The sequence below is a fragment of the Microtus ochrogaster genome, unplaced genomic scaffold (genome assembly GCF_000317375.1).
Source record: "Microtus ochrogaster isolate Prairie Vole_2 unplaced genomic scaffold, MicOch1.0 UNK3, whole genome shotgun sequence".
Taxonomy (NCBI): domain Eukaryota; kingdom Metazoa; phylum Chordata; class Mammalia; order Rodentia; family Cricetidae; genus Microtus; species Microtus ochrogaster.
Window position 1 is genome coordinate 15,655,063 of NW_004949101.1, and position 15,414 is coordinate 15,670,476.

The following is a 15,414-nucleotide window of genomic DNA, read 5'->3' on the forward strand; positions in this document are numbered from 1 at the left end:
GGAACTCCCTTTGTAGACCAGGCTGGCCTCGAACTCACAGAGATCCGCCTGCCTCTGCCTCCCGAGTGCTGGGATGGTTTTTGCAGATTACTTTGGGCAAGTGTAGAGTGTAACTAAGATGGGCTTCCTTTTGGTTCTGCTAGATAGTAATAGGGACCATCACCAGGTGCTGAGAATTATCATCTCAATAGGTATTTAAATTTTTCCTGTTTGAAATAAGATCACATAAAGCAGTTCACACAAAGGAGATGCAAAGGTGGACATTGGAGGAGGGAGACTTGTGTGGCTGTGTGGGGGTAGAGCCGTGCTGTTCCTAGCACCATGTCTAGAGGATTGCCAGTGGTTTGTGTTTTGGTTTACTTGTCAGTTTTCAGGCTTCCCTAGCCAAAAAAGTTTTTTTTTTCCTTTTTTTTTCTTTGGTTTTTCGAGATAGGGTTTCTCTGTGGCTTTGGACCTGTCCTGATCTCAAACTCAGAGAGATCCGCCTGCCTCTGCCTCCCGAGTGCTGGGATTAAAGGCATGTGCCACCACCACCCGGCTGCCGAAAAAGTTTTTATGTTAAGCTTTTGTGATTTCTAGACAGATTCTCAGAATAACCGCTGGTGGTTATCTGTGTTCATAAGTTATGTATGTATGTATGTATGTTTTTCTGCCTTTTGTTGACACCCTGTGCTGCCATCACTGGGCAGCTAGTATATGGGCCCTGCCTCTGAGGGATGCGCCTTTTATTCTACAGAAGCTAGAGAGCAGGGAAAGAAGTGGTCCATGGTTAGGTCTGACTCCCTTTCTTACTGCTGCCTTGAAAACCTATCTTTACCTTGTTCTATAAAAATAGAACTCAGGAAAGGTGGTGCACGTTTTCAATCCCAGCTCTTGGGAGGCAGAGGCAGGTGGATCACTTTGAGTTTGAGGCCGGTCTGGTCTATATATAGAATTCTAGGGCAGCCAGTACTACATAGTGAGGCCCTGTCTCCAAAGAAGAAAAAAAGCCAGAATTGGTCTTTGAGAAACAAAGATGATGAAACAGATGTGTCTGTGTCTCTCCTCAGACCTAAAGCTAAGCCCAGGGTACCAGCCTCCTTGGGGTGCATACTATCCCAGAGCCGGTGCATCCTCCAGGGCTGGAGAAGGTGTGGAACAGTGCTGCTACAGGTCCCCGCTCCCTGCTTTGCTGCCTAAGAATGTCTTCCTTGTCTTTGGGGACCATCGTCTTTCCCACTGGGGGTTGTGAGTCTCAGCCTCACCTGGGGGACGTCAGTGGCTGTTTTGTTCCTGAGAGCATGTCCTTTGGGTGAGGTGATTTCCAGGATGCCTCTTCCCTTTCCCTCTCCTTCCTTGTACTGACTTTTCCCTTGCGCTTCCGTTGTCTCTGTTACCCGGCTCCTGGAATGGAGACCGATCAGTTCTCACTCTGGTTGTTTGTTTTGTCAGTTTTAGTTGCACCCTGAGCTTGTTCTAAGAGCTGGTATCAAACCTTTTAAAATCTCCCTGCCGTAGAGATAGCCAGCCTGCAGCCATCGTGTCTGGAGGCCCCCGCATCTGCACGGACACTTCGAGTTAGTGTGAGGGGGCTTCTCTGAAGCCCCGTGCCTTCCTGCCTCAAGGATTTTCTCACAGATGTGGCAGAGGACCTGTCATGCCCACTCCAGGAAGTGCACTCCCTCTGTCATCGCCAGTAGTAAGGAGGGCAGGTGAGGCTGCCAAAGGGACTCCTCATGGTCAGGCACAAGCCTGCTTAGGAAGGAACATAGCAGATTCCTTCGCTGAGAGCCCCTGAATCTAGTCGAAGTATCTGGTTTCTAATTAGCCACCGTCCGCAGGAGAAAGTCTCCTGCCTTTTGTTTTATTAGCTTCTTGTGGCCAGGGTATGCGTGTGTTTAGGGAGAGGGGCCTTGCTTAGTGGTGCTCTCACTGACGGCAGTGCACGTTTAAGTCTTACATCTGGGGACCTTGAGCCCATATGGCTGGGGTGAGTAGTGGTTAGTCTAGGGAGGTTGGAAGTTCTCCCATGTTTCTTCTTCCCTGAGGGGTTCTTGTGCTTGCTTTAGTTTTTGTGAACCAGTTGAAAATAAAATTGCGGATAGCATGACAACCCACCCTAAGCTGCCATGGGGATGATGGTCTCTGAGTAACTCTAACACCGTTTATCAACTTGACAAAAATAATTATTCTGTCATATGATCTGATATTCATTCCACCCTTAATTTTCCCGGTTGTCCCTAAGATGTGTGTTATATAACTCTGGGGTGGGGTCTAATTGAGTTCGTAAGGTGCTCTGGCTGGCTATGTCTCTGATCCCTTACCTCCCCATTCCGTTTTTTTAGATAGAGTCAGGCCAGGTGTCTCCTCGACTCATGACCCCAGTTTGTCTGTTTGTGTCCTCATGGTACTGTTTAATCTGCTGTACAATCTCTTGTTGTGAACTGGAAGATGGAGCCAGAAGCATGGATGATTCAGGGTGAATGTTTCACCAAAATTACTGTGCCCATGATCCTAGGCCCTTTGTATTCTGCCATGCTAAGCAGCACATAATAGCTGGTTGTAGAGTTTTCTCAAAAATAAAGTTTACTACCTACTTCACTAAGGAAGCATTTTAAATGCTACAGTGAATGAGAAGTCAGAGCAAACCTGGAGGGAAATGACCTTGGAAAGATACCATTTCTAGTTGACCTCATTGAAGCTATAGCCTAGTCTGAGATTTCAGACAGGCTCGCTAGCTTCTCAAAGACCATTCCCTCTGATGTAAAATAACAATAAGCATGGTATTGGATATCATGCAAGGTAGTGCCTGTCCCTGCCAGTTCTACGAGCTGATGTTATTACCCGAGCTCTGGAAGGGAGAAGGAAGCCTGGTGGGGTAGCATGTCCCTGATGAATGTTACAGGAGTGGGTGTGCACCTGGGCACACAGGCAGTGTCCTGACTTGGATGGAACAGAGGCCATCAGAAAATACTAGTGGTTATTTGACCTAGCTCCTCCCGAGGCCTCAGTCGCTCCTGCCTCAGTTGCATGTTTTCTAGCTGGGGTGCTGACCGTGCTACCTGAGGTTGCTCTTTTGTTGTGTTTTAAATCTTCATAGTGTCAGGGATTAAGAAACTCTTTGCTATATGTTCTCTCTACACTTTTAAGTTTTAAAAGACAGGATTTCTCTAAAACAAGCTCTGTAGACCAGGCTGGCTTCAAACTCACAGAGATCTCCCTGCCTCTGCCTCCTGAGTGTTAGAATTAAAGGTGTGTGCCACCACCACCTGGCTCTCTGCACCTTTCTTATTTGACTGTCAGGTCCTGCTAGCCTGGCACATTCCCCATGCCACAGATTGCATGTTCTCTTCCTCATCCTCCATGATTCCCACCTCTCTGCTGGTGACTGACAGAAGTAACAGGAATGATAGGAGGGAAGGTAGCTCCTTCCACTTCCGGACTACCATACAACTGCAGTACTTCACACACTTCAAGCAATATGTTATCTTCCCACATATGCTTTATTATTTTTTTTAAGATTTATTTGGCCGGGCGGTGGTGGTGCATGCCTTTAATCCCAGCACTCGGGAGGCAGAGGCAGGCGGATCTCTGTAAGTTCGAGACCAGCCTGGTCTACAGAGCTAGTTCCAGGACAGGCTCCAAAGCTACAGAGAAACCCTGTCTCGGAAAAAAAAAAAGATTTATTTGTTCATGTATTTTATGTTTATGAGAGCTCTGCCTTCATGCACACCAGAAGAGGACAGCAGACCCCACTACAAATGGTTGTGAGCCACCATGTGGTTGCTAGAAATCGAACTCGGGACCTCTGGAGGAGAAGCCAGTGCTCTTAACCAAGCCATTTCTCCAGCCTGATAGACATGCTTTTAAAAAAGTTCTCTTTGCTAGTGTGGTGGTTCATACCTCTAAGTTAGCTATAACTCTCTGTGGTTTTGAAGCCAGCCTCGTCTATATGGTGAGTTCTAGGCCTGCCAAGGCTACACAGTGAGACCTCCCCTTCTCAAAAACAGGTTAAAAAATAAATAAATAGCCATTATCTGATAAGTACATTTTAATGTTCTAAGATGTGCAGCCAGGTGAGTTTTCCGGTGTGCACAGCCCCATAGCCACCATTGCAGTCAGCAGAGAGCCATGCCACATCCTGCTTGCTAACACACCCCAGATAGCTGATGCTATTGTGTTTGGAAGGGAGATTATCCAGAGGAAAAGGAGTGATCTGATATGTGAGAGGTGCTGGTTGGACAGGGTGTTATCCTCCTCCATTCTCTCCTACTTATCTAATCTCACTCCTAATCACCTCAACCGCACACAGGGCCTAGAAAGAGGCCCCCCACACACACACCAAGTAATAGTGAGCTCACTTAGTGTCCAGACCTCGGTTCCTCACTACCGTTTTTAGTATAATGGACTAGTGTTCTCTGAGCAAGTGGCTTAGAGTGGGACCCAGAGGATCAGTTGAACCTGGAACCTCTCAGGCCAGAAAGCTAAAATGTGTAGAGTGTGGGGAGGCCCCTTCAGAAGAAACAGGAATTGACTTAAACAGGCCCTCTGGGCAGGTTTGGGCAATTTAGTTATTAAGAACACTTGTAGTAACAAGTTATAAAACTTTGAATAAAAAGGAACTCATGTGCCTGCAGTGATGTTTAAGAGAGAGAAAGGGGAGATGAAGATACAAGGGACAAACGGGGAAACAGTTCTCTCCAAAGGATGTCAGTTGTAATCATAGATGGAAAACCAGGAGTCCAACCTGGGCTACGTAGAATCCTGCTCAAAATATTAAATTATTGTTTAACTGCCAGAGAATCATAATATCCAAACCTCATGCTAGAATGTAAAGTTAGTAGTAATATCACAGTCTAAGAGTTACCTGACAGATGGTTATTAGCGAGAAAACGTTTTCACATGCTGAGATAGTCACCACCTTAGATAAGCACCTTCACCTAGTGGGACATCCGTGTGACTCAGTCACGAGTAATGACTGAGCAGTCTCCTGCCAGGGTGCTTAGCGTGTGGTAAAGGTAAACAGGCTTGGGTCGGACTGGGTGTGGGAAGAACTGCAAATACTTTAGGAGCTAGAGAAATATAATTATGCCAGAATATTAGATTACTTATTGTTTTATTGTTATTTTTCTTGGGAGATGTAGAAGGTTGTAATTGCTGCTTGCTCAAGTGTTTGGGTAACATAGTTTAGGTATGTAGTCTGTTTCCAACGGTGGATTGATGGGTGAGTAAACAACAGCAAAGTGTTGCAAAGTTCCAAAAAGGTTTCTCTGGCACATTGCTTTGTTTCTTCACCGACATTCTCAGTGGCTAATCAGTGATAAAACTTGCTTGGAGCCAAGCCTATTTGATTCTCTTAAAGATTATTATTTTTAAATTGTTCTGTAGACCAGATGATTCAAGTCAGTGTTCATTTGGGATTGGAAGGTTTTGTCCCAGGTTTGGTTGTGGAGGGAATGTGCTATACACTCTGCAGTGAAGACTTCTGTCAGGGCAGATACAGTTTGCACCTTCATGGTGCTTCTGCAGGACGTGGGGCCTTTTGAACTGTCAAAGACCATTCTCTGATGGCGTCCTTGGAGTGTGACTTTCATTCTCCTTCCCTACTGATTGCAAAGTTCCTGAAAGTTGTGCACATTTTCTCTCTGCTCTGTTCTCAATCCAAACCAATATGTTAGGAAGACCTAACTTTTTAATTCTCCTCTAACAGAATTCCTTTTCAAGCATGTTTATAAGTAACTCCTTAAATTCTTTACTGTTGGTCCTGTGAATAAGATTGTGAATAAAAAGGCTGTATCTTACTGTCGGGGTGTTAACTGCTTCAGGATAGGAAGGGCAGACCAGTATGGAACAGAGCCATTAGAGGTTAAGTGGCTAGCAGGCTCTGAGTCAACAGCAAAGGATTTGGAAGTCAGTTAGACAAGGATCACATCTAGAGCCATGGACAGACCACTATGGCTTGCTTCAACCTTCATGCCTGAGACTAGCTTCTAGGTTTTCCTTGTCCCATTTCCCTCACAGTGATCCTTTCAGAGCTTAATCCCCTGAGCATTTGTTTTTTTACTGAGGGTTCTCTTTCACCTTCACTGCCCCTCTCTGGGCCTTTCCCTGAGGTTAAGTGTCTGTGTTCTTTTGGTGTCTCCATGTCCATCCTGTGGCCCCCATTTTATACCTCTTTCCTCTTTGCCTTGGTTCCTTATAGCCCCTCACCATGTGGCTCAGTGCTTTTCAATCTTTATGACAAGCATAGGTGACAGGTGACAGACCCTGTCCACAGTGTTATCTTCTAGATGACCATGAGTATTGTCTCCTTCACAGGGGCGCTCCTCAAGACTGTGGGAAGCTTTTTCATCACATCTGCTTATGCCAGGCAGATGCTGAACACTGGACATTGCTCCTCTAACAGGAAATACATTTAAGAAGTCAATGTGAATCTTCCACATATTTAAAACAATCTTACATTTCCCCAAATGTAAGAAATTAATTAGTAAAAGCATAGCATTCAAAAACTTCAGTATTTGGCATTTTAGCATAGCATTAGCAGACCTACTCAGAAGATCACAAATCTAAAACCAGTAAGTCAGTGAGTTCATCAAGTGACAAATCCCGATTCCCTACACCTAGCACAGTGTTCTCAACCTTCCTGATTCAGTGACCCTTTAATACAGTTTCTCATGTTGTGGTGATCTTCAACCATAAAATTATTTTTGTTGCTAATTAATAGCTCTATAATTTTGCTACTGTTGTGAATTGTAATGCAAATACCTGAAATTCAGGATGGTTTAGGTAACCCCTGTGAAAGGGTTGTTCCAAAGGGGTCTGGATCCACAGATTGAAAACCACTGATCTATCCCAAGGAGCTTGAGGCTTTAAAGAGTTTTGAAAAGATCAGCTACACCTTGAAGTGATGATTCAAAAGTGCAAATTTGGGGCTGGAAAGATGGGTGAACAATTAAGAGTTTATGCTCTCAGCCACCTGTAACTCCAGGGGATCCCATGTCCTCTTCTAGCATATATATAAATGAAAATAAAACTCCTTCTAAAGATTCTGCCCCCCGCCCCATCCCCTAGAATTAGAAGCTGTGCTGTAGGCACAGATGAACAGAGAGAGCATTGACTGATTTCGTGATGTTCCTGTGTCAGGTTCAGTCATTTCCTTGGGAAATGATTCTCCCCACCGACCTAGGGATACTCCTGTTAATTGTTCCCATGATTTTGTAGCATTTCTGAAGAATTTAGTGTTGTCTCTGGTTTGTGGCCACAGTTTTAGAGCCCACACTAATCATATGCTATTACCAACCTGTGCAGATAGGCATCTGGCTGAAATCAGCGAGGCCATGAGGCCAACATAAGCAGCTCTTACAGCCCGTCTTAGGAGACTTTATTCTGGTGTCACCTGCTCAGGATCCCAGAGTCCCAGTCAGTGAGTGAGATTCTCTGTGACCTCCCTTTTAGGACCTTTTGTCTCAGCTAAAAATGCTCACCTTTAGTGTCAGGATCAGGTTTAGAGTGAGGCTTGATGCAGGAGTGGTCTTCAGAGTCACCCTTGGTTTCTGTCACTTCCCAGGAATAGCCAATGAATGTGTGGCCGCACACCCTAATCCGAGCACTCAGGAGACAGAGGCAGGCAGATCTTGGCGTTTGAGGCCAGCCTGCTCTATATAATACATTCTGTGCCAGTCAGGGCTATATCATGGGAACCCACCCTCAAAGAGTGTGTGTTTGAGTGTGAGTGAGTGTGTGTGTGTGTGTGTGTGTGAGAGAGAGAGAGAGACAGACAGACAGACAGACAGACAGACAGACAGACAGACAGACAGAAAATTCAACTCAAAGTACAGTTATGGTATGTTTCCCCAAGATGCCTTGCTTGATCTGTGAAACTGTGATAAAATTGATGTTATTCGGACTGTTAATGACATCCACTTCTGATGGCATACTAACATCCCTTTATCCTTGCAATACATTCCTAAAATTTTGTCTGAGAAATTTCCATAAGCCAGTGACTGTTTTCCCTTTGATGTACTTTTCCACTGTGCTCCAAATCGCTCTAGTCCAGTAATGAAAGCCACATGGTCAGTGGAGGGTGTGCCCTGTGCGTGGCTGGCAGGAAGGCCTCTGGCTGTCCTGTGAGGTCATCTCCCTCTCGCAGTCCACATCCTACCTGCTCTTAATTACTGCAGTCACTGTGGTTAAAGTGGCCAGAGAGCATTTTTAACAATGGAGTGTGTCAGAAAGGAACATTCTGGGTTCTGGATTGCTCAGTCGTCAGCTGCTCTTTGGCCAGGACTTCTTGCATTTCTGTGTAGTCTTCATCTCTGGTGCGGAACTTATCAGGAAGCTTCTGGGTCCCTACCTCATGAGCTAGGCCACTGGCATGGCTGCCTAGGGCATCTAAGGATGTGTAACTGGCCTCACAGACCTGCAGACAGCAGGAGCAGGATTTATACTTTACCCTCAAATACTGTGAAAAATAGTGATTAAGTTCTTATCTGTTAATTTAGCTGACATGCTCTATGTTTCCAGTAAAAATAGCAAATTCTCTGTGATTTGGTTAGTTGCATTCAGTTTGAGAATGTGGGCAGGAGATTTAATGGGGAGTTTACCAGGATTTTGAACCCTTTAAAATGTGTTAGAATACATATTTTATATGATTAAATAACATTATCTGTACTCTCTTATTGTAACTTACAACTTTCTTCTGGATACATATAGATCATTAATATGATTTTAATACTTGTCTTTTGTGATTGGGGCAGATTTTCAACTCATATAGTAGAGCAATGGAATAATGAATAAGAATTTGAAAGAGAGGAGAAGGGTCATACATTGATGTTTATTAGGGAGCCCCTGAGCTTATCAGGAAAGAGGGGAGCCCAAATCCTCAGTGCCCTCTTCTGGGGGAGAGGAAACAGTAGCAGGGACTGGTGTTGGGGTGTTAGCACTGACCACAGGGGTCCCCTGGAACTTCCTTAGGCTAGAGCAGGAGGAGGAGGGGAGGTTGGAGAGGCTAGTGGTCCAGCTATGTGGTGTAGGATTCCTTACAGGTGTGCCTGTGTTTACTCATGTGCTCTTGTCTATGGAAAAGACTGTTAAGCTGTCAAATAGTGAACTACCTCGGTAGTTCCCGATGCCGTGATCATGGTTTTGGTCTCGTTTCTTTTAGGTTACCCCTGTTTCAGGCCAGTGCTTTTGCATTTTTGGCCCCTGCTCGAGCCATCCTGTCTTTAGATAAATGGAAATGTAACACCACAGGTAATTGCAGTTATTTCCACATATGTCATTGGGGTCCTTTAAAGCAGGTGGAAAGGGGGCCCGAACACCCTGCCAATAATAGTGTTCCTTCCTGTGTTGAGCATAGAATGTACTGGCCCTTAGCAGCTTAGAACGCTCCAGTCTGTGGACCGTGCCTGTTTCTGTCTTTACATCTGCTCTTCATTCCTAACCCTAGGGCAAGCAAGGGCCAGAAATGACTTCATTTCTGTTTGCCAATGAAACTGATAAATATGGGGATAGATGGAAAAATATTTGTGCTATTTTCCTGCCTTTCTCTTTCAATGGATTTTATGACTTACCATAATCACTCTCTCACTGCATCAGCATCCCTTCTCTGAAACATCTTTGCCTTTGAAGGATCTGGCTGCTGTGGTTTTCTGCAGATGACTTTCATTCCCTTCCTTAGTGATTGCAAAGATCCCTACAGAACCTGATAAGCTTAAGGAATTGGAGAAAGTCAGAACTGTTGGACTCAGAATAGTTATATTTTGAGAGTCTAGGAGCCAAGCTTTCCTGATTTCCTTGCCGTCCCTGCTCCTAGGTGCGTTACTTTGTGACCATTGATTTTGATTTAGGAACTGGAAAAGGAAGGCCCCTCTTTATCTAGGTTTTTAAAACCTCAACCCACAGCCTTGCTGTTGGGCATTTCAGGTAGCTGCTTGCAAAGAGAGGTTTCTGTGAAGCTGGCACTGGCTGGTAGCACCACGTCAGTCAGCCTTTGGCACACCGAGTAGCTTTTTCAATGAGTACATTTGGTTAGTGTGGGAGTCCATCTTCAAGCATAAGCCCTACTGTCGCAGGTTGAGTTTTATTTAGGAATTGACAATTAAAACAATGAAGAAGTCATTAATGGTTATTATGAATATGTGCTATGAAGCATTAGTGTCACTCCAGAAAAACCTGGTCTTTTCTTTTTGTTTTCAAGAGATTACAGCTGCGAATGGATCAGCAGAGCTGTTGGAGCACATCTGGCACCCCCGGATCCAAGAGGTAAAGATGAACACTTGCCACGTGTGTCCTTGTGTTTCTGCTCACCTTTGGTGCCAGTTGTGCCCAGGAAACTGCAGTTGCTTTGTTGTATTAAGTCCCTTTTGTTTTCAACTACCGGAATGTTTATTTCCCCTGTTGATCTTTATACCATCAGTCCCCAGGCCTGCCTGCTTATTCCTTCCGGGGTGGTGACTGTGAATGAGGCTTGTTGGCTGTCAGCAGAAGAGGTCTGGCAGCTTTGTGTCTGTCTGTTAGTTGTCTTGTTGCTGTGTTAGAATGCTGAAAACAGCTTGAAGAGAGAAAGTTCAGTGTCAGAGGCTTTGTCCATCTTGGTGAGGAGTTCAAGGAACAGCTCACAACAGTTCAGCCCATGGCAGCCAGGAAGAGAGCAAGAAATGCAAGAAGGGACCAGGGCAAGATAGAGTTCCCAAGGGCACATCTCAGTCCTCTTCCTCCAGCCAGAGCCCATCTCTCAATAATGTCCTTATATTATGAGCCACCCATTGACTCTGATTGCCTCTGGAAGCTCCATGATGGGCATATTCAGAGGTCTGCTTGACTAACATGGACATCTCAGTACAAGCAAGTTGATAGTCATACCTATTTGTTGGGGGGGGCACAACATAGTTTTCTTTGTTGTTGTTGTTGTTGTTTTTTTTTTTTTGTTTTTTTGTTTTTTTGCCAAAGTACATCTGAGTAGAGTTGATTAAAGCTGTCCTCAGCTACAGAAAATCAGCTGATGGGTGTGTGTATATATTCATATTGTCACCATGAAATCTTTAGACTTAGTACAAATGTCATTCTATGTGACATAGGCATTCTTTTTAGAATTTCTGTCAGCAGCTCTGTCTTTTGAATGTCTTTCCAGGGCCTGGTTTTTTTAAAGCTGACTGTATTGAAATAGCCTACAGGACTGGGTTGAAAATGTGCTCATCTGAGAACTGACAGATTTGCCCATCTCACCTTGCAGTGAGAAGGCAGGCAGATTTGTCCTCAGTGCCCATTTCTGCCCTAGCCCTAAAGCAATGCTGTCATATTCATTTGCTAGGCCTCAGTCACCTCCACAGAAACCTTTTTTGCAGGGTCCCGGGAACTGTAGCAGTTGTCATGCTGCTACATATGACTGGTAGCCTTGCAGAAATGTCATTGTGGTTACAGGTGACGTTTGACATCACTCGCAAACTGTCCCTTTTTTGTTTCAGATTCAGGGAGCTATCATCATGTCCTCATTGATAGAAGTGGTCATTGGTCTCCTTGGCCTTCCTGGGGCTCTGCTGAGGTATATTGGACCGCTGACCATCACACCCACCGTGGCCCTCATTGGCCTCTCTGGTTTCCAGGCAGCAGGAGAGAGAGCAGGGAAGCACTGGGGCATTGCCATGCTGTAAGTGTTCTGAGAGAACTCCAGGGTGGGGTCATTCTAATATGGTTGGGTCAGCCTTGTGGGATACTTGGGACAATGCACTAACTTGAGAAGAAAGCAGTCTGTGAAGATGAAGTGTTCAGACATTTTCATTTTTTTCTGTTCATGTGAGGGCTAATTAAATGATTCTTTTAGATCAGAGTTTAGACATGAGAACAGCCATGGTATTCCAAAGGCAGACAGTAGTGAGCTGTCTTGTTTAGATGGGACTGGCAGAAGAGCACTGTTACAGAGGACCTGTGAGCGCTCATCTGATATCAGACTTGTGCATTCCAATGGCAAGGCCAGTTTCTTATGGGACCTGCCTTCTTTCTCTATAGATCATCAAAAGCATTGACGATGCCAACCAATTTGTATACTAATGAACATATGGGACTTTAATCATAAGATTGAGAATTCACATTCTTTCTGTAATGTATATAGTAGGTGAAAGGATTCTATCATAGGTCAAAGCTCCCAAGAGGCTGTAATTTTACTAATGAATGAAAATTTGAAAACTTTAAAATTTCTAATTGTTTTGTTTTGGGAAATATTCTATATTTAATAATTGGCAGCATCTATTAAGTTTCCCATATCTCTCTGCTTTGTATAATATTACATAGAACATTGCATAGTATTTACATAGGCTGAGACTAGTGTTCTACATGTCTAACAACTGAAGAAACAGAGGCACAGAGAGGCAGTGTGCCACACAGCTAGTCTGTGACCAAGATTATTTTCAAAGTCTATGTGGTCTGACGGGAACTCAGCTCACACTCACTCCTGCTGCTGTGGTGTGCAAGGTGTATGAAAGTATCCAAGTATTCTTTTTATTTTCATACTTTACCAAAGGTCAGTCAGAACATTCTCCATGCAGGCGTGTGTTTGTAGATGCCATTAAGGAATTTTAACTCAGTGAGATGCGGTACTAGAAAGGTGCTGGTGTTTATAAAAATATTAAAATTTTAGGCCCATAACAAAAAGATTCGGGGGGAAAACCACATAGGAGCTTAAAAATAAAACCTAAAAATTTTATATAAATGATTCCTAGCATAGAAATTGGAACAATTGCTAATAATTTAGCTGGTAACAGTAGCAGTATTGATAACCGCAGAGTGATTAGTGTCTTTATGGAGAGACTTTAAAAGCTTTAAGAGAAATAAAGTACGTGTAACCTTTTCTCTCCAGTAGCTGGCAAACCATGTGACCTAAGTGGGGGAAGTTAATAAAAACAGAGAAAACAGTTAAAAGTAATACCCAACAGCCATCTGTGAGCTAAAAGCCTTCCAGGCCCACTTCTGGTAAGGCTGAGTTGAGCATAGTGTGTGTGCACATATGGAGGGTTAACTCCATACACCAGAAAAGGAAAACAATGAAATTCTTCTAGAGAATTAGAAATGGTAAAAATGAACTCCTCGTGCCCCATACTCTCCCCTAGGAGGCCTCCACAGACGTCCTCTATGTGAGAGATGTCCACAACAAGCTTATAGCCACCCCATAAACTCTAGCTAATTCTCCCATGTTCCACAGGATGGGCACACAGACCCCCAAGCCATTTCCTCTGCTGCAACACTCCTACTTTGTCACACTTTCCCCTCCCCATTTGCCACGTGCAGCCCAGAACAAGTTCTGCACCTGTTTTCTCCTCTTTGGTTTTTGATTTTGCTACTCTTTGGTCACCACCTTCCCTTGCCCGCCCTTTTCTGACCATTTCTGACCTGTGTAGGGATTCACCATTAGTTCAGGACCTTTCCTCTGTCCCCTCTTTTGAAATTCCAGTTTAGATACAAGCTACACTTTTTGTTTTATTTTTCGAGATAGGATTTCTCTATAGCTTTGGAGCCTGTCCTGGAACTAGCTCTGTAGACCAGGCTGGCCTTGAACTCACAGAGATGTGCCTGACTCTTTAATCTGCTGGGATTAAAGGTATGTGCTACCATCTTCCAGCTAAGACACAAGCTACACTTTTTTTAACCACCCCTTTCTCCCACGCTTCTTGGCAAGTCTCTTAAATGTATTTGGAAAGAGAACAGTACAGTGCAGGTAGGTGTTGCTTGAAACAAAGATGGCAGGTAGGGTTGGGGCTCAATGGGCTATTATTACAGATAGTGGCAGTTTTCCACTCTCTGTTGCTATGTTGGTTTTGGTAGGTTTTTTATTGTTGTTGTTGTTTTTTGTTTTTGTTTGTTTGTTTTTTGTAAGTTCTATCCCAGAGGAACTGAAGTGACTTGGACCCCATAAATGATTTCAACCTTGACCCAAGTTATCAGTTGATGGGTTATCAATTTACCCAAGTGACTCCACAGGAAGTGGGTTTTCTTTGCTGGTACTGCTGTCTCAGCAGTTGGAATCCTTAAGTTTAGCTTTGAGGACACTATCTTCTTGTCAGCTGTACCTTAGGTGGCAAGTGAAAAAAGCCACTGGAGATAGAGGATTAGCCCTAGTTAGGTGGTTCAGCACATCCTGTGTCCCTGTATTGTTTTCTTCATACAGTCCACCTAGGAGGATGATAAATGGCCTCCTACTTGGCAGCCACTTGGGCCTTCAGGCTGATGAGGAAGGGTCAGGGTCCCTAGATTAGTATTGCAGTCAACCCAGGCAGTCCTACTAGGACAGGTGTAGAAGGAGAAGTAACTAAAGCTCAGGCTTTAGAGTTTATCACCAAGTAGATCTACCCATGTGATTTTGAACACTGGCATGGTGCCTGTGGAAGGAGCACATCACAGAAGCTGCCCCACAAGAAGCCGTCTGCTTTTCTTGAATACTGAAGTTTTACCTTGTTTTCAGAAGTAACTTATACTCAATATAAATAAACCAGAAAATGAAGGAAAGTAGGAAAAAGTATCCAGTAATCACCTCAAAATGTAAAATTGATCCCTGGTGGCTTTGGATCATGTCCTTCCTTCCTGTTGGTGTGTATGTAGGCGTGTGTACACGTTGTTGGGGTTTCTGTCCTGCCCCGTTCCTGCATTCCTTAAGTCCCAAAGAAAGTCACACAGAGAGTCTACATTAGATATAAACTGATTGGCCCATTAGCTCAGGGTTCTTATTAACTCTTATACTTGTATTAGCCCATTATTCTATTATATGTTAGCTACATGGCTTGGTACCTTTTTCAGCGGGGCAGGTCACATCTTCCTTTTTCTGTGTCTGGACAGGACTGCAGAGGGAGCTTCCCTCTTCCCAGAATTCTCCTGTTCTCATTCACCCACCTCTACTTCCTGTCTGGTTGTCCCACCTATACTTCTTGCCTGGCTACTGGCCAATCAGCGTTTATTTAAAATATAGACAAAATCCAGGACATTCTCCCATACTATGTACACACTTCCCTCCTATTGGTGTGCATGTAGGCGTGTGTGCACACTTCCCTCCTGTTGGTGTATATGTGTGTGTGCACACTTTCCTCCTGTTGGTGTGCATGTAGGCGTGTGTGCACACTTTCCTCCTATTGGTGTGTATGTAGGCGTGTGTGCACACTTCCCTCCTATTGGTGTGTATGTAGGCGTGTGTACATATTTCCCTCCTATTGGTGTATATGTAGGTGTGTGTACACTTCCCTCCTGTTGGTGTATATGTAGGCGTGTGTGCACACTTCCCTCCTGTTGGTGTATATGTAGGCGTGTGTGCACACTTCCCTCCTATTGGTGTGTATGTAGGTGTGTGTACACTTCCCTCCTATTGGTGTGTATGTAGGCGTGTGTGCACACTTTCCTCCTGTTGGTGTGTATGTGTGTGTGCACACTTCCCTCCTGTTGGTGTATATGTGTGTG

At 44.4% G+C, this 15,414-nt stretch overlaps 1 protein-coding gene across 2 annotated transcripts in view; it reads left to right on the forward strand.

Moving 5' to 3' along the window:
* The window catches only part of Slc23a2 (solute carrier family 23 member 2), a 102,665-nt gene that overhangs the window by 65,956 nt on the left and 21,295 nt on the right, over positions 1–15,414 (forward strand). For both annotated transcript variants that reach the window (XM_026788461.1, XM_005365565.3), the window contains exons 6-8: positions 9,143–9,231; positions 10,178–10,242; positions 11,445–11,626. In XM_026788461.1, the coding sequence (XP_026644262.1) occupies positions 9,143–9,231; positions 10,178–10,242; positions 11,445–11,626 (336 nt within the window). The remainder of the gene's footprint in view (positions 1–9,142; positions 9,232–10,177; positions 10,243–11,444; positions 11,627–15,414) is intronic.